At 40.7% G+C, this 27,764-nt stretch overlaps 1 protein-coding gene across 1 annotated transcript in view; it reads right to left on the reverse strand.

Annotated features, from left to right (window-relative positions):
• TBCK (TBC1 domain containing kinase) overlaps nucleotides 1-27,764 on the reverse strand; it is a 396,446-nt gene that overhangs the window by 289,437 nt on the left and 79,245 nt on the right. Inside the window, exons 4-5 of the mRNA XM_073639595.1 lie at nucleotides 13,344-13,458; nucleotides 4,019-4,092 (exon numbers count right to left, since the gene is read on the reverse strand). Coding sequence (XP_073495696.1) covers nucleotides 4,019-4,092; nucleotides 13,344-13,458 — 189 coding nt within the window. The remainder of the gene's footprint in view (nucleotides 1-4,018; nucleotides 4,093-13,343; nucleotides 13,459-27,764) is intronic.

The raw sequence follows: 27,764 nt of genomic DNA on the forward strand, positions 1-27,764 counted from the left end.
TCTTCAGTTTTTTTCAGCTCTGAAGACACTGTAAGTCCCTGGCCCCACTATCAGTATTTGGTCAGTATTCGGACAGTATTTTTTTCTTTGGAGTGGGAGCCAAAACCAAGTGAGGAACAATCAGAGAAAAGGTATAATAGAAACAAGTCACCAATTCTGCATTTATCACCCACTCCTGGTTTTGGCTCCCACTCCTGAGAAAAAATACTGACCAAATACTCATAGTGGGGCCGTGGCCTAAACTTTACAATACCAGTTAATAGGAAGGCTCAAAAAAAGCCCGGACGTCGCCTGAGCATCTTTTTGCTATGGTCTTTCCTTGAAAAATTGCTAGCAGTTTATTCATTGCTGGAGTTAAACACAAAATCTGGAAAATGCCAGTAAAAAAGGCACCCCAAAACCACTGGAAAAATGCTCAAAAAACCCTGCTGGCAACCAAAAGCTATGAAAAATAAATGACCAAATAAAGTTCTGTAAAAGATGATTTAGTAAAAAAAACAAAAACAAAACATCTTACTCTTGAAAATTATGGGTTTTCACGCCTAAAAAAATGTTGGGTGCTTATACCCTTAATGGGGTTGTCCGGTCTAAGAGAGGTCTGCAGTCACTCTATGTGACTGCAGGCTGCGGCATAGCCTCGGGCGGTCACGTGACATCATGTAAGCGATCTGTATACTTTACAGTCACATGCCAACTAGTCTCATTCAGCTCCTCACAATAGACGAGAATTGAGAGAAGCGAGAGGAGTCTGGTCAGGATGTGATGAATACAAATGGCATACACGAGGTGAATTCCACTCACTGGGGCTGGGAATACAGGGTAATTGTGGTAATCAGTATGTGCATTGCACACGGTCACGATTCACAATCTGCAGTCGTATAGAGTAACTCCACACTTTTCTTCTTTGACCGGACAATCCCTCTAAGCATGCCAGACACGTGGTTCAGCTGCAAAATATTTCTCCCATCTGCTCCATATAAATGAACACTCCGCCAATGTGCATGTGTTTTCACTGGTGAGAGGGAAATCCTTTAACCCCTTCACAACATACATTTATTTCATATGACGTGTCCCTGACTTTGATGCGGGCTCACGCGCCGAGCCCGCATCTTTCCCAGCTAATGAAGGCTGATTTAATCAGACATCAGCTGCCTCGGACAACCGCCCGCGGCTCTTAACCTGTTACATTCCGCTGTCAAGCTCTGTCAGTGGCATTTAACACGAGCCAGCAGGGGGGCCGCGTCATTCCATATGTCCATCAGCGCATTAGTGCCGTGATCGCGGGGCGCCGATGGATTGTCATGGCAGCCAGGAGTCTGCTGAAGATCTCTGTGCTTGTCATGACGATTAATCTGTGAAAGCCAGCATTTAGCTAGTGGTCATAGGACATCGTGATTTTTGCAGATGCACTGCTATGTATAGCACGAGCGAGCAGATGATCCCAGCTTCAAGTCTCATAAGAGGACTATTATTTACAGTAAAAAAAAGTTTTTAAGACTTTGAAAAAATGTTAAAAAAATACAAAAGTTCAAATCACCCCCCTTTTGTCCCTTTAAAATGAAAAAAATAAAAAAAGACATTTTTGGTATCACTGCATTTGTAAAAGTCCGATCTAACAAAATCTAAAATAAACTAATCCTACTGGCAAACGGTGTGACGAAAAAAATTGAAATGGCAGAATTAATTTTTTTTGGGTCCCGCAACATTGCAATATAATGCAATAAGAGGCAATCAAAACATTGTATCTACCCCAAAATGGTATCAGTAAAAACATCAGCTGAGGGCGCAAAAAATAAGCCCTCACACAGTCCCAGATCACGAAAAATGAAAATGTTACAGTTATCAAAAAATGGCTATCAAAACAAAATGTATTATTTTTTTTTTTTTATGATTTTTTTTAACTACTTAAATATATAAAAAAAAAACTATACATGTTTGGTATCTGTATAATCATACAGACCTGGGGAATCATATCAGTTTTACCATTGAATTTTTTATACGCTTTCCAGTGCAAAAAAACAAGCCCTCATAAGGCTATGTGGATGGGCAAATTAAAGAGTTATGGCTCTTGAAAGAAGGGGATGAAAAAATGGAAATTGGCCACGGCGGGAAGCTTGACAACTCTGACATCATTTTATCTTGTGAGAAAACAAGGGGTCAGGCATGTTCTAGATCAGGGGTCTCAAACACACGGCCCGCGGGCACCATAGACCCCAATCCCGGCCCGGTCCAGGAGCCGCCGACAGCTGCGCTTTATTTCAGTGTATTGCGGCGCAGAGACCGATGGCAACCGCCGGCCTATCAGAGGCCAGAAGCTGACATCTGCGTCCCAGCGCAGCGGCGTATGACGTCACTGACACGCGCAGATGTCAGCTTCTGGCCTCTGATAGGCTGGCGGCTGGCACTGCTGTACAGAGAGCTGGTCTCTGCGCGGCTATACACTGAACTAAAACGCTGATGTCGGCGGCTCCTGGACCGGGCCACGATCGTCAAGGGGGCTATGGTGCCTGTTGGCTGCATGTGCAGAAAGGACGCCGAGGGAATGGAGGACAGGTGAGAAGAATCTTTTTTTTCTCTGTTATGTGCACTATGGGCACCTGTATGGAGACATATGGGCACCTGGGTGAGCACCTGGAAGGGGACATATGGGCACCTTTATGGGGACATATGGGCATCTGGAAGGGGACATATTGGCTCTATGGGCACCTGGATGAGGACATATGGGCACTATGGGCACCTGGATGAGGACATATGGGCACTATGGACACCTGGATGGGGACATTCCTACAATATGGGGACCTGGATGGGGACATTCCTACAATATGGGGACCTGAATGGGGACATTCATACAATATGGGCATCTGGATGGGGACATATGGGCACTATGGGCACCTGGATGGGGACCTATGGGCACCTGGATGGGGACATTCCTACAATATGGGGACCTGGATGGGGGACGTTCCTACAATATGGGGACCTGGATGGGGGAATGTTCCTACAATATGGGGACCTGGATGGGGGAATGTTCCTACAATATGGGGACATTCCTACAATATGGGGACCTGGATGGGGACATTTCTACAATATGGGGACCTGGATGGGGACATTCCTACAACATGGGGACCTGGATGGGGACGTTCCTACAATATGGGGACCTGGATGGGGACGTTCCTACAATATGGGGACCAGGATGGGGCCATTACGACAAGATGAGGACCAGGATTGGGCATTACTACAAGATGAGGACCAGGATGGGGCACATTATTATAAGATGAAGACCAGGATGGAGCCATTACTTCAAGATGGGGACCGGGATGGGGCATTACTACAAGATGAGGACCAGTATCGGACATTACTACAAGATGAGGACCAGGATGGGGCATTACTACAAGATGAGGACCAGTTCAAAAGGTGTATAGAAAAAAAAATGGTGTCACTTTGTCATGCAAAGAATGCGGCCCCCCAAATTCAATTTTTTTCCGTGTGCGGCCCATATACCCAGCTGAGTTTTAGACCCCTGTTCTAGATCTTCAGGTTCAGTCGATTTTAATGCATATGGGCACTTCAAAATGGGCAGATCACCCACCCTCCAAATTACACAGACAATGGGGGATCCTCAATCACTTTAATGCTGCTGAAAAGAAGAAAGTGATATTTTCCAATTTTACAACAAGCTGTAAAAATAAAGATATTATTTGTTAGACTGTTTGGCTGCTGTGTGTCAGTACACATAAAAATCATTAATATTTTTTCCCAGAAAACATAACAAAAAATTCTTGAAATCTGCAGCAAGTGTTTTTGAACTGGCCATCATGCCAGTAACACTGCCAATTTGGTGACATTATTATAATTTCTTATTTTAGCTATGATATCAGATCAATGAGACGATTTATTACATTGAATATATTGCTGGACATCTCATCCAAAAACAGCAAGTGCTCAGCTTCCTCTACACTGCGACTACACTGCCACCTACTGGTACATTACATTACATTACGGCAGGAACTAATAATCTTACCCGATTGGAAAATCTACATCTGTTCCATCATCTGTTATGTAATAAAGACCAAATTTCGCCATCTTAACATGACCCTGAGAAAGAAAGATAATTACAAAATAATATTCACAATACAAACTATACACACACAGCGAGCGGCTGGGAAGAGGTATTAGAAACGAACAGCTATAACTGGACAATTTCACACCTATCACACAGAGACTGGTCAGTCTAGAGGAGGGGAGCAAAGAAAAGCAGTCGGGGACCAACCTCTTGTTTAAAGCACCACTCCAGCAGTTTTTTTTATTGCACCGCAGGAGTGGTGCTTTACATGTAAGTCCCCTGCAGCCGCCTTCATCCTTTTCCGGCGTCGCGCCAGTCGGTCTCCTGTGAAAAGTGACCTGCCTGCCTACAGCACCAGTGTTCCATGGATCTGTGCAGAGGTCACTTTTCAATACAAGTCTATGAGAGCCTCGTTCTGCCTCTCTTGCATTGAGAGCATGTGACGTATCTTCTGATTTCCGGCCAGTCAGAAGTTATGGGTTCAAGATGGCGCCGCAGGACGGAAGCGGCGTTGGTAAAAGGTGAAGCCGCCGGATAGTGAGTATAAGAATGGGGCAGGGGGCTTAGATTTAAAGCACCACTCCAGCTCTAAAATACAAAACGCTGGAGTGGTGCTTTAAGTGTTTTTATTAACATTTTAAAATAATATCTATACTAAGGGGTAAAACATGGAAAGAATATGGAAAAATTAGAAGAAAGGGAACAAAGAGGAAAGAAGGGAAAGGAATAAAGGCTTCTATACAGCAAGTATTTGCCTTGTATGCTTGCAATTATCCATTAGGTAGTTATTCTTGTACGTACACTATCTTGTTGGAATGCTTACTACAATTAAATAATAGCAGCTTTGAAAACTAATCAGACTTGTCCTTTTCATTATACCTATATGCGTATTTTAGTATATGGTTCATGTGGTTTTTGGGAGCAATTTTGCCGGCATTTTGCTGCACAGCTAATGCATCACTTTTCCACTGCTTATTTAACAATTGACACCTGAATTCAATACACTTCAAGGAAAAAAAAGCATGGCAACAAGATGATGTAGAGCTGAAGTAGTGGAAAAACAAGACTTCAGTTCCTTGTACAGCAGAATATAGTCAATCCCAAGAACTAGTGCCCTTTCAAGTGAACACCATTTGAAGAGCTACTTGTACCACTTTAGAGTAACTCTTAATCAACTGGGGGGAATAGTTTGCAAAGTCTAGGAACTTTTTGAGGGCTTTAAAGCCTATGGGCTGTGGCCAATCCAAAATAGCAGAAACTTTCTTAGGATCCATCCACAGACCTCCTGAAGAGATGATGTAACTCAGAAATGGCAGTTTATGATGTTATAAGGCAGGGGTGGGGAACCTCAGGGATATTTTTGCTTGGCATGAAGATGTCGTCGCAGTCTTTTCAGAATGGAGCAGACATGAAGACAATGTGAGTCCAAGACTCTAGAGGATGTTAGTATGTCATCCAGATATATGGGTAGAGGACGTCACAGAAGACTTCATTAATGAACTGCTCGAACACAGCAGGTGTGTTTGATAAACTGAAAATCATGATGAGATATTCATAAAAACCATCATGGGTGAATGCAGTTTTCCATTTGTCACCCTATTTACTACAGCTTAGGTGATAAGTTCTATGCAAATCTAATTTGGTAAAGACGGTAGCTCCTTTAATACAATCAAACAGTTCAGAGATATGGGGCAATGGATAACGGTCTTTCAAAGTGGTTTTATTCAAACCCGAATAGTCTATCATTGGTCTCAATGATCTGGTTTTCTTCTTTAAAAAATAAGAATCCTGCCCTGAGTTCAAGATGAACTCTCTTTCCAGATTCACTTTAATATAAGCAGACATTGCATCAGTCTCAGGAAGACAAAGGGGATTACTTCTCTCTGGGTGGTTCAGTACCTGAAAAAGGAAGTATGACATAGTCAAACAGCCTATGTGGAGGTAGTGTCTGCTTGGAAAAGATATCTATGAAGTCTTGGTAAGGAGCAAACAGATTGGAGGCAAAAGAGGCAGAGCACTATATCAGAGAAGGTGGTTGTGGTAGAACTTTGAGGAAATATTGAAAGCAAGACTATCCACACTGAACGATCTGGTTAGATGACCAATCAATAACTGGAGCATGTAGCCTTAACTACAGAAGTACCAACAGTACCAATGCATCAGTAAGTAACAAAACTAAAAAAGAAATGTCCTCAACATATAGTGCTCTGATCTGAAGAGTCACTTTCTCAATCTGGAATTGGATACGACTACCATGAACTATGGAGCCATTCGTAAAGATTCGTTTTAGAGGTGTCAACAAAAAAAACTAAGGGACTTTTTAGCCTTTTAGCCAATGAGTGATCAATAAAATTATGGAGAGCTGCGGAATCAATGAAGGCTTGTCCTGTGAACTCAGAGAAACTGAACAGAATAGACATACAGTACAGACCAAAAGTTTGGACACACCTTCTCATTTAAAGATTTTTCGGTATTTTCATGACTATGAAAATTGTACATTCACACTGAAGGCATCAAAACTATGAATTAACACATGTGGAATTATATACTTAACAAAAAAGTGTGAAACAACGGAAAATATGTCTTATATTCTAGGTTCTTCAAAGTAGCCACCTTTAGCTTTGATGACTGCTGTGCACACTCTTGGCATTCTCTTGATGAGCTTCAAGAGGTAGTCACCGGAAATGGTCTTCACTTCACAGGTGTGCCCTATCTGGTTTAATAAGTGGGATTTCTTGCCTTATAAATGGGGTTGGGACCATCAGTTGTGTTGTGCAGAAGTCAGATGGATACACAGCTGATAGTCCTACTGAATAAACTGTTAGAAATTGTATTATGGCAAGAAAAAAGCAGCTAAGTATAGAAAATGGCCATCATTACTTTAAGAAATGAAGGTCAGTCAGTCTGAAAAATTGGGAATACTTTGAAAGTGTCCCCAAGTGCAGTTGCAAAAACCATCAAGCGCTACAAAGAAACTGGCTCACATGAGGACCGCCCCAGGAAAGGAAGACCAAGAGTCACCTCTACTTCGGAGGATAAGTTTATCCGAGTCACCAGCCTCAGAAATCGCAGGTTAACAGCAGCTCAGATTAGGGACCAGGTCAATGCCACACAGAGTTCTAGCAGCAGACACATCTCTACAACAACTGTTAAGAGGAGACTTTGTGCAGCAGGCCTTCATGGTAAAATAGCTGCTAGGAAACCACTGCTAAGGACAGGCAACAAGCAGAAGAGACTTGTTTGGGCTAAAGAACACAAGGAATGGACATTAGACCAGTGGAAATCTGTGCTTTGGTCTGACGAGTCCAAATTTGAGATCTTTGGTTCCAACCACCGTGTCTTTGTGTGACGCAGAAAAGGTGAACGGATGGACTCTACATGCCTGGTTCCCACCGTGAAGCATGGAGGAGGAGGTGTGATGGTGTGGGGGTGCTTTGCTGGTGACACTGTTGGGGATTTATTCAAAATTGAAGGCATACTGAACCAGCATGGCTACCACAGCATCTTGCAGCGGCATGCTATTCCATCCGGTTTGCGTTTAGTTGAACCATCATTTATTTTTCAACAGGACAATGACCCCAAACACACCTCCAGGCTGTGTAAGGGCTATTTGACCAAGAAGGAGAGTGATGGGGTGCTACGCCAGATGACCTGGCCTCCACAGTCACCAGACCTGAACCCAATCGAGATGGTTTGGGGTGAGCTGGACCGCAGAGTGAAGGCAAAAGGGCCAACAAGTGCTAAACATCTCTGGGAACTCCTTCAAGATTGTGGGAAGACCATTTCCGGTAACTACCTCTTGAAGCTCATCAAGAGAATGCCAAGAGTGTGCAAAGCAGTCATCAAAGCAAAAGGTGGCTACTTTGAAGAACCTAGAATATAAGATATATTTTCAGTGGTTTCACACTTTTTTGTTAAGTATATAATTCCACATGTGTTAATTCATAGTTTTGATGCCTTCAGTGTGAATGTACAATTTTCATAGTCATGAAAATACAGAAAAATCTTTAAATGAGAAGGTGTGTCCAAACTTTTGGTCTGTACTGTAGTTACAAGCTTGTTTTTAGTGGAGGATAATGTTAACCCAAAAACACTCCCTTCCCTTTCACCTAGGGTGTGAAGTTTCCCTGTTTGGCCTTGAGTTTGGAACAGTCTATGTGAGAGTGAGCTTTTTCATCACAATATTGACAAAGCCCTTCAGTATGGTTACAGAATCTTTCATCAAACTACAATTTCTTCTGTCAAATTTGCATGGATTCCTACACGAGAATCTTCAGCTTTCTCCCTTGAACTCTCCTTAAAACGTAAGTCCACACGATTAGTAAAGAAATCAGATTGTCAAGGGAAGATGGCTAATTTTTAACAGCAAGTTAACTCATTCCCATAGTGGTGCAGTCTCAACCGAGATCACTTTCAGCGGGTCAGAAAATATTCTGTTAAGGACAAAATGTAAAATGTACAGTGCATTGGTTAAAGCACAAACAGGGCTTAAGATCTCCATCAAGGTGTATAATCAATCTGGTAACTTACTTACAGAAATCAAGTTACACTCAGGAAAAGTAGATGTATCGGCAATCTGACAACTTGCGAATGAGATGCAGTTACTCACAGGAATAGTAGATGTATTAATAATCAGATAACTTGCAGATGAAATTCTGCTTTTCACAAGAACGCAAGAGCTGAGAGTATGGGCAGCATACCAGTAGCAAAGGTGAACAATAATCAAGTACCTTGCTTGCAGAGACTAAGGTGTGAACAGCCCCAGAAGCAGAGAGGAGTTCATTATCATGTAATTATTTGCAGCAGAGATAAAATTGCAAAAGCACCAAAATTCACAGGCCTGACCTAGGAATTAGTTGCAGATTGCTGGATAACAGATATGAGTTTGCTGGGGAGAAGATTGGGCACCTGGCTGTAACTGACTGAAGTAAATGATGAAGCAAACATATGGTAGCAAGGAAATATGGTTCCTAAATACTCAGGCAGCTGGTACTTGTGTAAGCGGTCCTTAAAAGACCTAGGTAGATTATGTCAGAGGTGTTTGCTGGGTTACCAGAGTAACTTGTGCACTAACAAGTGCAGAGGGAGCTAGCCATAAGAGAATTATATTCAATCTGTTTTATTAAACATCAATTAAGCATTAATTATTAATCATTTTCCATATGGCAGATCAAGAAAAATATATTGTATTGTATTCGACTTTGAAGAAAATAGAACAAAATAAACATATCAAAAAATGTCCAAAGTTCAAATGGGGTCACTTTTTTCAAATAACAATTCAAACAGTAGTGTATTAAACAATATGATGTTTCTAAGATAACCGCCTATAAGAGGATCATATGTTGAGGCAATTTCTATATTGTATCTGAAAAGCCCATATAAGAAGAAAAAAGGAGGGAGAAAAGAGAGAAGAAAAGAAAAGACAGAGGGTCAAGGAAGAGGGGGAGGTCCTTATGCCCGTGTGACTAATTATGAACCCAATCGCAAGCATCTATTGAAACTATAGAATAGGTTATGAAAATCAGGTTAGTCCTGAAACAGAATCCATCCGCTCCAAACCTTTCTAAATTTATCACTGGTTCCATTACATTCTGCACACAGTTCTTCCATTCTACATAGATTCACCATTTCCTTGTACCAATCTAGTATGTTAGGGGGGTTTTTACGTTTCCAAAACTGTGGAATTACCGTCCGTGCCGCTGTTAAGCAAAATCACAGTAAATCCTTCTTTTGTACACCTAGTGAGGAAGGGAGGATAGACAGAAGGGCTATTTGAGTTGGATGAATGTCTCAAGTGGGGTACCACAGGGCTCTGTCCTGGGACTTATATTGTTCAACATCTTCATCAATGATTTAGATGAGGGAATTGAGGGTAAACTGATTAAATTTGCTGATGACACAAAGCTAGGAGGGATAGCTAATACTAGAGAAGAGAGAGAGAGGATTCAAAAAGACCTAAATAAACTGGAGCAGTGGGCAGCAACTAACAGAATGGTTTTTAACAGGGAAAAATGCAAAGTACTACATCTGGGCAATAAAAATGAAAAAAACATATACAGAATGGGAGGAATACAGCTAAGCAACAGCACATGTGAAAAAGACTTAGGTATACCAATAGATCATAGACTGAACATGAGTCAACAGTGTGATGCAGCAGCAAAAAAGGCAAATACAATTCTGGGATGTATTAACAGAAGCATACAGTCTAGATCACGTGAAGTCATTATCGGACTTTACTCCTCTTTGGTCAGACCTCATCTGGAATACTGTGTACAGTTTTGGGCACCACATTTTAAAAAAGACATCGACAAACTGTAGCAAGTTCAGAGAAGTGCGACCAGAATGGTGACCGGTCTGCAAACCGTGTCCTATGAGGAACGGTTACAGGATTTGGGAATGTTTAGCTTGCAAAAAAGAAGACTGAGAGGAGACTTAATAGCTGTCTACAAATATTTCAAGGGCTGTCACATTGTAGAAGGATCATCTTTATTCTCATTTGCACAAGGAAGGACTAGAAGCAATGGGATGAAACTGAATGGGAGGAGACACAGATTAGATATTAGAAAAAACTTTTTGACAGTTAGGGTGATCAATGAGTGGAACAGGCTGCCATGAGAGGTGGTGAGTTCTCCTTCAATGGATGTCTTCAAGCAGAGGCTGGACAGACATGTGTCTGAGATGATTTAGTGAATCCTGCTTTGAGCAGGGGTTGGACCAGATGACCCAGGAGGTCCCCTCCAACTCTACCATTCTATGATTCTATGAGGAGACCCCAATACTCTGTTTCCTGTGATACGTTGGTAATTGTCAAATACCTTCTCCCAAAATGGTTTAATTTTAGAACACTCCCACCATATATGAATCATAGAACCCACTTCACTTTCACATCTCCAACATGTTTCCGAAACTGTAGGGAATATTGCATGTAATTTAGAAGGGTAGTGATACCATCATGTAAGTATTTATAGTTCTTTTCTTGTGCAGTCCCAGCATTAGTAAGCTTATGTGTGAAGAAGAACCCTTTAGCCCACTCAAGAGGGGACAAACCAACCCCCAAATCCCTCTTCCATGCTCGCTGAAATAAGAGAATTAATCAAGGACTGTCACAGGAGCTGGGAAAGGTAAGTAACACCCAACTATACCTTCATGGCTAGGGGCTGGATTTTATACACCTGTGACAATGGAACCGAATAAAAACTAGAACAAAATGTAATGATTATAGAGGTATTCCACTTTCAGAAAAGTATACCACACTGCTCTACAGTACCTGAAATCACAAACTGCGCAGATATTCACCTTCCTCAGGTCCACTGACTGCTACCCACTCGATTTTGGTGCTTTAGTTGCAGCAGTGAGGTGACATTGACAGAGTGCATCGCTACTAGATAGACGGCTGTAGCCAAAACACCAAGACCCAAGCAAAAGTGGGAAGCCAGTGCTGAATCTGGTGAGGGTGAGTACCTGCTCTGTTTAGGTATTTTAGACTGTTTGGGGTCCACTTTCCTGAAAGTGGGAAACCCCTATAAGAGGCGTGTTCCAATACTTTTGAACATACCATGTAATTTGCTACAATTCATCAGTCTGGAGGTCATGCTGTTTATGTCACAAAGGATTGTCTACTGTAGACTGAATACAATTTTATAGACAACTCGGCTGAGTGCATGACTAGATAAGTATCAGTGAGCACAATGTGGATGTAAGGCTAGGTCTGTGTTGGTGCACCTAGAGGTTATGATACTGGTGTAGTACTGCTGGAAACCAGTGGCCAAAGGAGCACGAGCAGGAACAGCAAGCAGCTATAGATGTACTTGGATATAACAAAGGAGTTGTAGGGCACAATCCATAGATGAATGAGAACAGTCTGGGAAAGAATGTTCAGGAGCTGAGACTGGAACTTAGCTAACAGCTAGACACAATAGTCAAGCAATAAGTGAGAAATCCATGTGGCTTTAAGTAGGCCCAAAGAGGAAAAAGAAGGATTCCAAGTTCAGAATCTGCCATCTTAGTAAAGAGCAATTGCAGAACACAACAGCAGCCTCCAGTGGTAAGGAGTGGGATTACAGCATAATTATTAAGGTGAACAATAGCAGCCACTAGGGGTCAAACTATATAAAGACAACAGGAATTCTGACACTAGCCTACAGTACACATCAGGAGCTTTTCACAATGTTAACTATAACATTGCCATAGTTGACTATTCACCGGATAGAGGCTGAAAGCAAACTGCGCTTTCCTATGCAGAGAGACACTGCAAAGAAATGAATACCAAATGGGATAGGTTTCTTTACAGTGGGTCCCTATCATGGACAGGTGGCTTGGTATCCATCCTGATTGTGTGTGCACAAACGTGGAAATTCTTGCAGCACGTATTTCCACATTTGTCTTTTTGGTGCTGAGGTTTACACTACAGTATTACAGGACTTTTGGTCCTTTTCTCAAGCATGACCCTCTCTACTAGCAGTGTGCCGGTTTTCCCTACGTGTGACCGTGGACACACACTCAGTGCGGACCAGGTTTTAACCAGTTTTTTTCTTTCACTGACAGCGATCATATTTTGAAAAATTTGGAACTGAAACGTACACATAAATAACTATTATTAATAAAACTACATTTATACAAAGATTAATAAAAGAGCCTGTTACTAGGATTTTATATCCCAAATTAATGGCATGTACTGCATGTAGATGCGATTTATTAATGCTGAATAAATCCTCACCTTTCTTGTAGAAATCCGTTTTGCTGGCTTAGAGAAATCCATAGTTATAATTGTATGCTAATGAGTTGCAAGTGCAATGGGCGGGCACTGCACTTACAGCTTTCCTGCCTTCTATACTTCTACGCCACCTCCTGTTTCTGACTGACAGGTTTCTCCTATTTCAGTCACCTGTCAGCCAGTGACAAGAGGCAGGCGGCAGGAACAGGCAGAGGAGGCAGGCGGCAGGAACAGGCAGAGGAGGCAGGAGAGGTGGTAGTGCAGTGCCCGCCCATTGCACTTGCAACTCAACTCTACATACAGGTCAGTTTTGGGGTATAAAATCCTGATGATAGCTTCTCTTTAAGCTTTATTTATTTATTTTATCAGGAAATGCTGTAAAAGGTGCCCGATTTATACATATCCTGAGCAAGGTGTGCGGAGCTTGCTAGGTTTACACACATATACTGAATGATCGAATTCCATATAGAATTTAAGAATCAACTATTCATCTTAATGCATGCTGTGTAGCCGTAGAGTAACTAGATCACAAAGAAGCTCTCAAGTCCCCATAGATCCCCTCATCCTTACCTCTCCATCCAGCAGGATATTGTGAGGAGACAGTGCCCGGTGGACAATGCGATGACAGTTCAAATATTCCAATCCCTGAAGGGCTTCAAAAGCAATGTGCAAAATCTTCAAAGGGCTGATGGATGAGAGAAAGAGAAGAAGTGCTGGCTTTGAAAAATGCTAACAAAAAATGTCTATGAATATGATTTCCAATGTACTAAAAAGAGCAGTTAGGGACATGCAGAAACAGAACAACTTGTATAAAGAGCTATCAATCACATGCATATATATATAAATGTATCTGGAGACACTCGGCACTGGACATATATCAGGTAATCATAAGGTGGTGATCAATGGTATTAGGCAGTTAGGCAGCGGGGATCCATCAGAATGAAGTCGGCAGTCCAGCCCTGTCAACAGAGGAGAGCGGAAAAGAATCCTCCGCTCTGTCGACACAATGTCATCAGAGGCAGCTAAATCACCGGCAGGATCGGTCTGTGACGCTCTCTGCCGACGAAGAACGGTGCCAGGCACAACAGGCAGGTAGGTAGCAACTACCTGGTTGTTAGTGTTCAGGCACAATTTTTTTTTTTTACAAAGTCCTGGATATCCCTTTTTAAGCAACATTATAAAGAATGGGCCAACATTCCTCCAGAATGAGGTGAGAGATTCATAAAGTCATACAGGATTGTTTCAAATTGTTGCTGTTGAAGTTGGTTTGACCCAAGTCATTCAGTTTAAGGGCAATGGTACCAAATACTAATGAAATGTATGTAAACTTTTAACTTTGGAGTAAGTAATAAAAATGCCTTAAAACATTCTCCATCTCTCATTATTCTGGCATTTGGCAAATATTAAACATTATGGTAATCCTAATTGACCTAAAACGGGAAAGGTTTATTCTGATTTCATGTTAGATATTGAGAAAAACATGCAGATGTGTCTTTTTATATAGTGTATGTAAACTTCTGGTTTCAACTGTATATCACGAATTTTCATTCGCAGCTCCCCCTTATGAGGGAGGCCCTAGAAAAATCATGGCCAATCTTAAAGGCCAATCCGATTATTTCCAAGTTAATATCTGATAAACCCTCTATCACTGTCCGACGCTCTAGAAAACTCCGGGACCATCTTGTATTAAGACATTATGTCAGTGAGCCAAAAACTATGTTTCTGGATGGCCCTGCTAAGAGATGTGGATGTGTTCCGTGTGGCCGGTGTGTGACATGCCCCAATATTGATCGTTGTGACTAATTTTTTGACTCTAACAAGTCAAAGATTTACAAAATTAAAAAATATATCACCTGTGCCACCAAGAATGTAATTTATTTTGCCACCTGCCCATGCGCACTTATTTACTTTGGCTTGACCACCCACCAACTGAAAGTCCGAGTTTGGGAGCATGTACTCGGTATTATCGCCGCATCCACCATCTATATGTCATCTACCATCCATGTGCTTAAGGTTTTTTCTTTTGTAATGCATTTTTTATCTTGATTTATTTTATTTATGTCTCCAGGGATTCATGATTTGGTATTGTCCACTATTGGATGCACTTAATGTAAACCATGTGTTCCATTCTACTCCTCACACTACATGGTTTCTGTATGGATGCAGTACTAGTATATTGCTCTATCCCATATATTATCATAGTAACATAGTTAGTAAAGCCGAATAAAGACTTGCGTCCATCAAGTTCGACCTGTTAGTTCTGTAATTGCTAAAGTTGATCCAGAGGAGGGCAAAAACCCCAAATGATTTAGCCAATCTTCACCTGAGGAAAAATTCCCTCCCGACTCTGAAACCAGCAGTCAGAATAAATCCCTGTATCAACTTACTATTTTATTTTATTTTTAAGTATACGCTGAAATCTGCCTGGTATCTAGAAATGCATCCAGTACCCGCTTGAACTGGTGTAGTGAATCCGACATTACCGTCTCCTCACTCAGTGAATTCCATATTCTCACTGCTCTTACCGTAAAGAACCCCTTCCTATGCTGGTGCTGAAACCTTTTCTCTTCCAGTCTTAGTGAATGCCCTCTTGTTACCGTAATATCCCTCCTTTTGAACAAATCCCGGGCAAGATCTCTATACTGTCCCCTAACATATTTGTACACATTTATTATGTCCCCCCTCAACCTTCTCTTTTCCAGGCTGAATAGTCCTAGTTTTGCCAACCTCTCTGGGTATTGCAGTCCCTCCATTCCCTTTATTAATTTTGTTGCCCTCCTTTGTACCTTTTCAAGCTCATTTATATCCTTTCTATATATTGGGGCCCATAACTGAGCACAGTATTCCAAGTGTGGTCTGACCAGTGCTTTGTACAGTGGAAGAACAATGTTCTCATCCTTTGCAGCTATACCTCTTCTGATACATCCCATTACCCTGTTTGCCCTTACAGCAGCGGCCTGACTTTGGGCACTCCAATTTAGTTTGCTATCAATCAAGATGCCCAAGTCCTTCTCCATCTCTGAATTCCCCAATGATTTCCCATTCAGTGAGTACTGGTGACTTCCATTTTTCCTTCCCATATGTATGACCTTACATTTCTCCTCGTTAAACCTCATTTGCCATTTAATGCTCCACCTACCCAGCTTATCCAAATCACTCTGTAGGTCTGCACTGTCCTCTTTTGTATTAATTGTTTTACATAACTTTGGGTCATCTGCAAATATTGATATTTTACTATTTATCCCGTTGACTATGTCGTTAATAAAGATATTAAATAACATTGGGCCTAGTACAGACCCCTGTGGTACCCTACTAGTGACGCTTACCCAATCTGAGTATATTCCATTTATAACCACCCTCTGCCTTCTATCCTTTAGCCAGTTAGCTACCCACTTGCAGACATTTTCCCCCAGCCCCATCATTCTCATTTTGTATACCAACCTATTATGTGGCACGCTATCGAACGCTTTTGAGAAGTCAAGATACACAACATCCACTGGTTCCCCCTGATCTACTCGAGAGCTAACATCCTCGTAGAAGTCAATCAGGTTTGTTTGGCAGGAGCGATTCCTCATGAATCCATGTTTTTCGGGGTTAATAGATTATTAGCATCAAGATGCTCCGTAATCGCCTCTTTAATGAAGCTTTCAAAAATTTTGCCCACAACGGACGTCAGACTCACCGGCCGATAGTTTCCGGCGTCACTTTTCGCTCCCTTCTTGAATATTGGCACTACATTCGCCTGTCGCCAATCAAGTGGTACAGACCCAGTCTCAACAGAGTCCTTAAATATGAGATATAACGGTCTATCACATTACTTAGTTCCCTTAGTACCCGTGGGTGTATGCCATCAGGTCCTGGTGATTTGTTTATTTTAATGTTACTGAGGCGTTTCTGTACCCCAGCTTGGGTTAGATTAGTCATACTTAGTGGCGGATTAAGTTTGTCACTTCTCATTTCTCCTGTTAGTTCTATTTCCTTTGTGAAAGTTGTCGAAAAAAAATTATTTAATAGATTAGCTTTATCCTCATCTTTCTCTATGATTTTGCCTTCCTCACTTTTTATCGGTCCAATATTATCCGATTTAATCCTTTTACTATTTATATACGTAAAGAACAGTTTGGGATTTGATCTACTTTCCCTAGCAATACGTCTCTATGTTTCCTCCTTCGCTATTTTTATTTGTTTTTTGCAGGTTCTCGTTTTTTCCTTGTAACACATTAGTGCCTCCTTACTGTTTTCCTGTTTTAATCTCTTGAATGCCTCTTTTTTGCTATTTAACGCCCCTTTTACGTTCTTGTTCAACCATATTGGTTTCCTCTTATTTCTGGCCCTTTTATTCCCATACGGTATATACCTCTCGCACTGAGTATTCAGAATTCTTTTGAAGGTTTCCCATTTACTATTCGTATTCCATTGATTAAGTACTTTGTCCCAGTCAATAAGTTGAAGGTTTTCTATCAGCTGATCAAACTTCGCCCTCCTAAAGTTTAATGTTTTTGTTGTTCCCTTATTGATAACCCTACTGAAGGGCATTTTGAAGTCGATAATATTATGATCGCTATTACCTAGGTGCCCCCCTATCTGTACCTCAGTTATTCTATCAGGCCTATTAGTCAATATTAAGTCCAACACGGCCTTCCCTCTCGTTGGTTCCTGCACTAGTTGGGAGAGATAATTATCCTTAATATTTGTCAAGAACCTTTTTCCTTTCTGAGATCTACAGGTTTCTGTTTCCCAGTCAATATCCGGGTAGTTGAAATCCCCTATTACAATCACTTCATTATGTTTTGCTACTTTGTCTATTTGTCCTAATAGCAGTTTCTCATTCTCCTCTGTTATATTTGGTGGCTTATAGCAGACCCCCAGTAATATTTTATTATTATTTTTTGCCCCCTCTATCTCTACCCACATGGACTCGACCCCCTCTTCTCCCTCTCCTATATCTTCCCTTAGTCTGGGCTTTAGACATGACTTTACATATAAGCAGACTCCTCCGCCCTACCCCTGTTTCCGGTCCCTTCTAAATAAACTATAATCTAATAAATTTACCGCCCAGTCGTAGCTATCGTCTAGCCAAGTCTCTGTCATACCTACGATGTCATACCTCTCCTCCGATATAAGCGCCCGCAGCTCATCCGCCTTATTGGTCAGGCTTCTTGCGTTGGTCAGCATGCAAGATAAAACTTTGGGGTTATTTAGCATCCTATTCTCCTCTAACGATCTAACTGTACTATCCCCACCCCCCTCTCCACCCTCATTATATTCACTTCTCCCCTTCCCCCTTGCTTGCCTCACATCCCACCTATTTCCTTGGTCCCCCCCCCCCCCCCCGTCTCTAGTTTATCATGTGTGTATTGCTTGCCTTAGGTTGCATATGCTATTATTGCCCTTGAGGTGATGTTCCTATGTGATGTGCCATGTGTAATTATATAGGACATGTTCTCTTGAATATTATGATATATGTATATCTTAGTGGTACATTGTGCTTTAGGGAAATTTTTCCTGTAATACTTATACCGTATAAGTTTGATACAAGTATGCATGTCTACTATAAGTGAGGTTGTTTTGGTACATTTATGAATATACACATCTATGGGGTTTGTGATTGTATGACTTGGACACATATGTGTATATATTTATACTCCTCAAGTAAATGCTGATATGATCATATCCTTATGCTATGATTATTTCTTGTCATTTATTATTTGTATGATCTATTTCTCATATTTGCATGACTTACCACATGGTTATGTCATATGCTAACTATTTGCGGCCAAGTATATAGTTATTTATACTGTGTTCATTGATGTCTTTGTGCACTACCGTTTTAACACACCGCGGCCTTGCACGCGTGCGTGCTCTGTCCCCGCTATCCCGGCCAGCCCTCCGCGTCTCTATGTGGCTTCTGACATCAGGCCCATATAGTCACATGTGTATCATGTGGGCCTGACATAACTCGTCACATGACACGGATGCTGGCCAGCATTGCGGTTGCCAAAGCAAAGCACACATCACCTCCGGGCTGCGGTTTGAGTGGATCCTGCATCCTTTTTAAACCACCTGCACATTCACTTTCTTAAGCCCCCTGACGAAGGCAGATCCAAAACGCGCGTTGGGGCGGATGTGCTCTTAGGTGGAGCCCTCCCCCCTCTTTTTCTATATATACACATCAAACGGTATTGTACCGTGTAATATGTTGCCAGCATGTAAAACAGTCATTACCTGCTATATATCTGAACCTGTTGAATCCTAACCATTCATGGCTGGATGATTGTTGAGGTTATGCCATAGGCTTAGAACATAGGAGATACCTATAACATTGTAACGTACTACTATGCACAGCTGTGTCATTATTTGATGTAGGAATTTACTGCTCCACCTCTGTGCGTCCCATGCTTGAATTATTGCACTCATGCACTTTTTTCTCCATATACCTGCAATTATATTTATTTAATAAAATTGTCTATTTTTTGAAACATATATATTTGGACTTTTTGATAGTTTTTTGCTCCTTTCCCTCACTATGTACTGAGCGGAGACCTCAATGCCTCTATATCTGAAAGCCAGAGGAATAAATTAATTTGATCCCTGGTAGCCACGCTTTCAGAGTGGCAACTGCACAGCTTTAGAAGGCTATTGTTATGTACATTAACCCCATATCTGCAGGTTAATTGCACTATGGGACATGACAGATTTCCTTTAAAACCATAGAGTGCAAAGAGCTTATTTAGTAGTTGTCATGACTGTTGGCTAATCAGCATAATCCTCTACACCTTTTATATTTTTGGCCCTACATAGGCATATAAGCCACCATTTATTTTACCGTAATATACTGAAAGGGAAAAAATATTCATTCTGGGGTTTAGGGGAATAAAATGCACTTTTGTCATTACTTACTTGAATTCTTTTTTTTAAGCCATTAACTATGCAGTAAAAAAGACTTTATTTATGGAAACTTTATTTTTTGGGTAGGGCTACGGTCAGATGAACTTAGCTTCTTTCATCTGAGAGAATCGGGCCGAATATGCAAATGACACTGATCAGAGTATGATCAAAGTGACGGCATAGCGTGATCTAATTATCTCAGCTGAGACTGGAGAACCATAGCACACTGAAAAGACAGAGAACAAAATTTCTCCATCTTCTCCCTTGTGTCAGTGGGTGGAAATCAGGCTGCAGTCTGACTGCAGTCATCCGAGTGCAGTCTGATGATTTCCACGAGCTCATAGACTTGAATGGGTTGGTGTCCTTCGATATCAAAGTGAATGCTGCAATTTTTTTCACTGACAGATTGTCAGTGAAAAAACTTGTGCGTCAGAACTGCCTCAATAAATAACATTGGTCCTAGTGCTATCTGATAACAAAATGAATAGCACCCGTCCGATGAATAAGGCGGTGTGAGCAAACCCTTATGATTATAGAAAAACCCAAATTAATATACAGTGGTGTTTTTATGTCTATCAACATCCTGAAAAATTTAATTATTAAAAAAAAGAAAAAATATGTTTATGTTTCAGGATTCAGCCAATAACTTTTTTTTATTTCTCTGTCAATGGATCCATGTTAAGGACTGTTTTGTTTAAGAACATAGGACTTTTGGATTCCTTTTTATCCCGTGTTACTAAAAGGTGACCAAAAAACAACTATTACGTTTCCTTTTAAATATATATATATATATATATATATATATATATATATATATACATACATACATACATACATACACACACAAAAGTATATTTGACATATATATATATATATATATATATATATATATATATATATATATATATATATATATATATATATATATATACACATACATACACACATATACATACATACACACACACAAAAGTATATTTGACATCTCGGTAACTCTTAGTAAATGCAATACTGCATTTTTTTTTATTAAAGAAAAAAGTCCTAGCATTGAGAAATTTAAATGCCATGATATGTTTTCCGCACTGAAATCAATTGAAACTTCAGCAAAACTATGAGTTAGGAAATGCTATGGTTTAGAAAAAGAACAGCGTAAAACAAAAACTGAAGGTCTATGTCGAAGCTTTATCATCCAGTTTAAGCAGTTATGTCATTCATATAAATGGCCTCTTGGTGGCAGCAAGGCACCTATCTACTACAAATCAGAAAGCCTAAAACAAGACATTCTGCTGGCTCCAAATATAAGAACTACATCCTACATATTACCCTATATATTACCTTACTGTTTAACATCTGAAACTTTCTCTGTTACGTCTCAAATAACTTGTGCATACAGTACATTTTAGGTAATATTTGTAAAAGTAACATTTCCTTCTAGGAGTTGTAAGAGCATTGCAATGATCCCTGGCAGACAGGACACACATAGAAGGCGGTCCCTGAACAATATATAGGGGCCCTTTGCAGTCCAATAGCTCTTTATAATGCACAATTCCACCTGCTTTGGAGGTGCATGTGGCCCCCTTACCTCTTAGGCCCTTATGCAGCAGCCTAGGTTGCACCAATGGTATGTCCAACCCTGCAATGAAGCATAAACAAAATACATATTCTGCTTTTTTATTCACTGACTGAAGCTGAAATACTGTGCAATGTTCTCCCATGTAAAACACATACACTTTGCAACTCTGGTCCATTTTCAGTTAGCGAATGGCAGAGGGGCAGGGCTTATTAAAGGGGTGGAGTTTACAATCACTGTCCTACTGCAAACAGGCAGAGGGGAGAGGGTCCTGCTGCAGCCATTTGGCTTACAATCAGACTGAGTATAGTAAGGAGGAAAGACAAGGCCGATGAGCTGAGACATATTAAATAATTCTTGTAGTTGAGATGCTGGGGAGCAAAACAAGCGCAAATAGGGTCTTAACTGGTAAAAGAAAAGTGATAAATAGAGGCGTATTACACTCACCTGATGAGGTTGCACAGTAGCAACATTTCAACCGCATGAATCAGCTGCTGTGGGACACGGGTCAACAGACCGAAGAAATAGTTGTTCCAGGCACATTGTATGTATACCTGCGCTGCTGATGAAGATTCCAGGATGTCGATGTGTTCTTAAAGTGAACCTGTCTGTAGTTTACTGAGCACAATCCGGCTTACACTGTCAAGTGGGTGACATTACACTGATTAAAATGATACCTTGGTTGATGAAATACGTCCTGTGGTTCTTGTGCAATCTTTACTTTCATTTTGGAAATAATGATATGCTCGTGCTTCGGGGTGGCCTGTGGGGGGCTCTCTATCTAGTGCTCTGCTTACATATTCATCTGTATGCACTTATGACAGCTCACTGTGCCTTCATTGACCTGCCTCCTATTTTACGTAGTGCATCTAGTAGTGCGGGGCTAGGTAAAATAGGAGGCAGGTCAGTGAAGGCACAGTGACCTATCAAAAGAGCATACAGATGAATATGTAAGCAGAGCACCACATGCAGAGCACCACATAGAGCGCCCCCCACAGGTCGCCCCGGAGCACGAGCATATCATTATCTCCAAACTGAAAGTAAAGATTACACAAGAACCACAGGATGGATTTCATCAACCAAGGTATCATTTTAATCAGTGTAAAGTCGCCCACCTGACAGTGTATGTAGTTTACTGAGCACTATCCTGCTGACAGGTGCACTTTAACTGAATTTTATTTGAACAGGTTAAAAGTCAACGCGTTTTGAAGCCACACAGGACTTCTTCCTCAGGACATAACCTAAAAATCTTTTTTTGATTTTTAGGTTATGTGTGAAGAAGTCCTGTGTGACTTCAAAACATGTTGTTAACTTTTAACCTGTTCAAATAAAATTCATTTAAGAACACATCGCAGCGCACGTATACACACATTTTGCCTGGAACAACAATTAAATAATTCTTGATATTTTAGTGCTAGCGTCCCTGCGTTTCCTCATACAACTATGGAAGAAGTTGAAGAAAACCAAAAGCATAAAAAAGGAAATTTTCCGTGACAGGAAGAGTCAAGTAAGGTTATTTTGTACAAAATGAGGAAACAGTGAAAAATTTAAATCTCCAATTTCTTGATATCCCCAGTGCAGCCCAACTACATTTCCTGGTCACTCAGTAGGGCCCAAAAACAAAAGGAGCACAAAGGGGTCTTCAAAATGCACATTTTGAAACAGTTTCAGCTTTCAGAAAAGATAATAGCTCCATCAAAATGAGTGCTCAGTGTGTTTTTGTTTTATTTTAAATCCGGCATGCAGTTCCTTTTTATTTAGTGCTAATTTTCATGGGGTGGTGCTCACAGGATTATTCAGGAGTGTGTATATAGACCGCTCTGCATTTATACCTTTTGAGCTCCTGGCTAACGGGTCCCTAACAATGTATTCACCTAAGTATGACTTTGTCATGGTAGCAAAGCAGAAGTATACATCAGCAACCCACTCTGATATATACTAAATTAGAGTGGGAAACATTAATTAACAGCATTTGAGGAAAGGGCAATATATCCAAAAAATAGGAGTAAAATGTATCCAACTATATGGAAGAGTTAAAGAAGCACTCCTACATAACGTTTTAAAGCCTAAACCTGTGTACATATATATGTAGAGTCCTGTAGGTATGTTAATATACTAACCGATCATCGTCTTTCCTGGTTTCCAGCGCCGCCCCGGTCCTCATCTGACTTCTATGGGTCACTTGCCACTGGTAAGCCTATGGAGGCTTGGTTTGATAAGATAAAGATCCAATAGCTATGGGTCTAGATAGATGTCCTAAATACTGGAGTGGATTTTGGCAGCTTGCTCCTAGACAAGGAGCTTCTATCTCCAACCATTTTGAGGAGAGATATCGCTGCTGACTGAGGAGCAGCACTGCACACCCATGAATGACAATGGGGAAAAGTATACTGTACAGTCAAAACAGACGCAATCACATGCTGCCATATACCTGTATTGTAACATACATCAGCCACTGACTTCAATATCAGAAACAAAAATCAAACGCCTACTTATAGTTAGTGTACCAGTGTAAGCTTTTCAGTAGTGTAAAAAAAAACCCAAACCATTAAACCTAAACTGGCCAGACATTTACCAAAGCATCACTCTTCTAGTATCTCTCCGGAGAGCAGAAGCTTCTGGATACTGGATGATGACCGTCAGGACATTGTTTCCAGTAAAGTCATAAGTGGTGTGGAACCTAACATACGAAAGGCTCCTGTAGCTTATTTTAGGCAGGTCACCCATTTAAAAATTTGTAATACCCATCAAAGACCATAATAAAATTAGGAACCCATAAGAGAGAACTAAAGGCATTGCAGTTGTACAGAAGATAAACCAAACATGTCAAGTAGTCTTAATGGAGAAGTAGTGGCCCAATATACGAGCTCTAACAAATAGTTGAAGGGTTTGTGCTAAGTTTTGCAGCTATGTCTGAACGCGGATCTGGCATACCCACCTCCGCTCCATTTGCTCTCTAAAGACTGCTGGAGAGAGTGGAGCACAGTGACCAGAGTCTTTAATACCTGAAGGACCACAGCTCATACTAGAGAAAGCCATCGGGAAGGTGCAAGTTAGAGAATCTGTAAATTGTTAGGGCACTACGAGGGCCTTTGAAGGGTATGTTTGAACATCCTTACATAGTTGGTTATATAATTTAGATATCTGTATTAGTCACATTTTCACAGCACTAACATATCCCAGCACTCCTTGCAGGCACAGTGTTTGCACAGACACTGCTATGATGACTTGCATTCTAGTAAGTATCCTTGCGGTTAATACGGCTCCCTGTAAAGCGGATCTGTCACCAGATTTTGCAAAACAAACTCTACTTTATTACATAGATCACTTAGACCTGATAAGGCAGGCGGTGTCCTTATTTTAAAAATTCATAGCAGACATGGATTTTCAGAGTAAGTACACAGGCCTGTTCAGGTCTATTTAAGAGAATATGACAGCAGTTTTTTGCTATGGAATCTGAGAGCAGCATAAGGTAGAGACAGAGAGCCTGATTGCAGTGATGTGTCACTTACTGGACTGCTTGGAGTGATTTTGATAGAATCCCTGTTTAGCCTGTTGTAGATGTAGCAGAGCGAAGTCTTCGGGGCTGTGCATAACCTCACGCACACCCCTGGCTGGCAGGTTCCTGTGTACACTGTGAAGAGTCAGCAAGTTGCTATTGAGTGGTGGGGGCGGGGTTACAGAGATTAGCCTGACTGCTCTGCACATGAGATGTAGTCCTGTAGTGATAATCTCCTGTTGATAAAAATACTGATTGTATTAACTACAACACAGCCTAATAAGTGACACATCCCTGTAATCAGGCTCTTGTGCCCTATATTATGCTGCTCTCAGATTAAACAGCAAAAACCTGCTGACAGGTTCCCTTTAATATGTATGACGTTTATATAGTGACATCTGCTAAAGCTAATGGTTAAACAGAGGACTTTGCTTCTCTTCACAAAAGTGGCACAAGCAGTTAATGATTGCAAACATATGAAGTGGCACAATAAGCTTGGTAGTTACAGGTCACACTTGATGATACAATACACTTGATAGTTGCCAAATGTAAAATTATGTTTACGTTTGAGTGGTCCTTTACCTAATATACCTTGGACCAAAAGGTACATGGACAGTGTGGAGCCCAGTATATACATCATATATACAAGACTGTAACAGTACAATATAATCAATCATTCTAAAGGGGGATAATTAATTAGGGTATGTGCTCTTCTGCCGCAGATCCTGATATGTGGGCAGGAAAAATTGCTGCAGAACATTTTTGTCATGCTTTTTGCTCCGGATTTTTCCCCACTCATTAGTATGGATGAAATCTGAAAAATGCTGAGAGAATAGACATGCTGAAGATTTAAAGTGTTGCAAATCTACAAGGAAAAAATAAGCAATGTGTGCATGAGACTTCAGGAATCTCATGCACTTTGCTGGCACTAGGAAGTCCTTCAAGTTTTGTGACAAAACTGTACAGAGAAATAATGGACAAAAATGCAACATGTGCAAAGACCCTTATAGTTCTCATATATAAAAGGAGGCTATTCTGTTGACCCACATGCCCTCCTTACATCCTTCTACATCCGGTACTTAAATATACGCAAAGTATTTAATCAGGTTCCATTCATAGAATAGTATAGCGGAAATCATTATCTCACAGAACCATTAGAGCAGATTGTAAAATAAACCAGAATATTCTTATTAAACGTGAAAAAAAGTGGTTCATGCAATATAACGAACACATAGAATACATAATCATTATATTGTATGCACTTCAGAGTCATCCAAAACTGATGTAACTTAATAAAAAAAAATGCAAAATGCTGGATTCACTTAATGTAATGATATTATTGTTCCAACCTTCATGCTTCAATAACCTGTATTAAGATTTCCTATTAGAATGTCTGATGGTGGCCTGCGGACCACCAAGCACCCCCCAAAAAAAGCATTACATGAAAGCCCTAAATAAAATGTAAAACATCCAGGTGATGCTGGTAGGGAGCCATTCACAAGTCTGTCTCATTTCCCGGACCATATTTTTCGCAGGTGGCCTCCAAGAGCGATCTATCACTAATGAATTCTGGATAATCTATACAGTCAATTCTAAACACATGTGCTCCATATTTGCTTAGATTAACATTTATTTCATTTTGAGCGCCTGTAATAGAAAAGCACACACTAATATGTTAAACATGTCAAAACATTTTCTATTTTATTGTGGAGGATTGTATAATAATAGCACAAATTCTGTAACAGTCTATTCTCAGCAATGTTAATGGAAATGTTCAAACCAAAATGTGTTATTATTATCCCATAATCCCATCAGAGCGAGAGGAATTTCTATGTATTTTGCTTACTATAGGCAGAATGTAATCAGCCTTATGGCAGATATACGACTCTGTTCTCAGCTGTATGAATTGACCACATTTGAATAACTATTTCTGTATAGGACAATATAGCAAAAAAGGAAAATGTATGGATGTGATCACCATTCTTTTCATTGTGAACCACAATTGGACAAAACATGTATTGGGACACCACAATTACCCTGAGAATTTGATTCTAGGCCCTCCTTGGCTTATTGATCCACGTACTAGAATACTTTCATATGAACTTCACTTTTCTCAGATATTTTAGAATGATATTTTTACAATACAACTATAGGGATTCCCCACTTTGAAAAACAACTTAACAGATCTCTTGTTGAAAAGCAGATGTGTTCTTAAAAGGAACCACTGCAAAAACCAAGACAAAGCCACATTGCAAGTTCAGATGCTAGGAGGCCATCAATTCAAAAGCCAAGACTTGGCCGAAACTAGGTGATGCAACGGGACAACAATCTCAAGCACAGCAGCAAATCTACATCAGCGTGGCTGAAAAAAAAAAAGAATCAAGATGTTGTAATGGCCCAAAGTGGAGACCTAAACCCTTTTGAAATGCTGGATTGGGACCTTAAGAGAGCTGGGCATGAATGAATGCCCACAAACCTCAATGAACTTAAGGAAAGTTGTAAAGGAAAAGAGCGGGTCAACATTCCTCCAGAACGAGGTGAGACAATGATAAGAAAATGATTACTCCAAGTTATTGTTGCTAAAGATTGTTCTGTAAGTTATTGATTTATGGGGTGTGTCACAAACACGCCCAATTGTTGCACACTCACACGTCCACCCATCTATCGCAATAGGCTAACAATGAGTTAGGCACACCCCGCAGCCAGTACACACACCCGCACCACACTTCTTGCTGCCACCACTTTCTGTTTTGATAAGCCAGTGAGATGCCTGCCCTCGGGGGGACACACCACCCAGCTTTCCCATCAGTATGGCATGAAAACACTGCACTAGCAATGCCATGTGATGTCTCGGATACAGGCTAGAGACCACCCATCTACCTTAGGGGCAATCTTCACCTGATGTCGCAGCTCTTTGCTAACAAGGAAGTTCACAGTAAATTAGCTTTTCCAGAAACTGTCAGTTACTTGCTAATTAATATACTGTATCTACACACAGGAGATGCTGCCTGGTGTCCAGTGATATTGGATTTAT

This window comes from Phyllobates terribilis, unplaced genomic scaffold (assembly GCF_046119375.1).
Source record: "Phyllobates terribilis strain yellow unplaced genomic scaffold, ASM4611937v1 Scaffold_1__5_contigs__length_1240528914, whole genome shotgun sequence".
NCBI classification, from domain to species: domain Eukaryota; kingdom Metazoa; phylum Chordata; class Amphibia; order Anura; family Dendrobatidae; genus Phyllobates; species Phyllobates terribilis.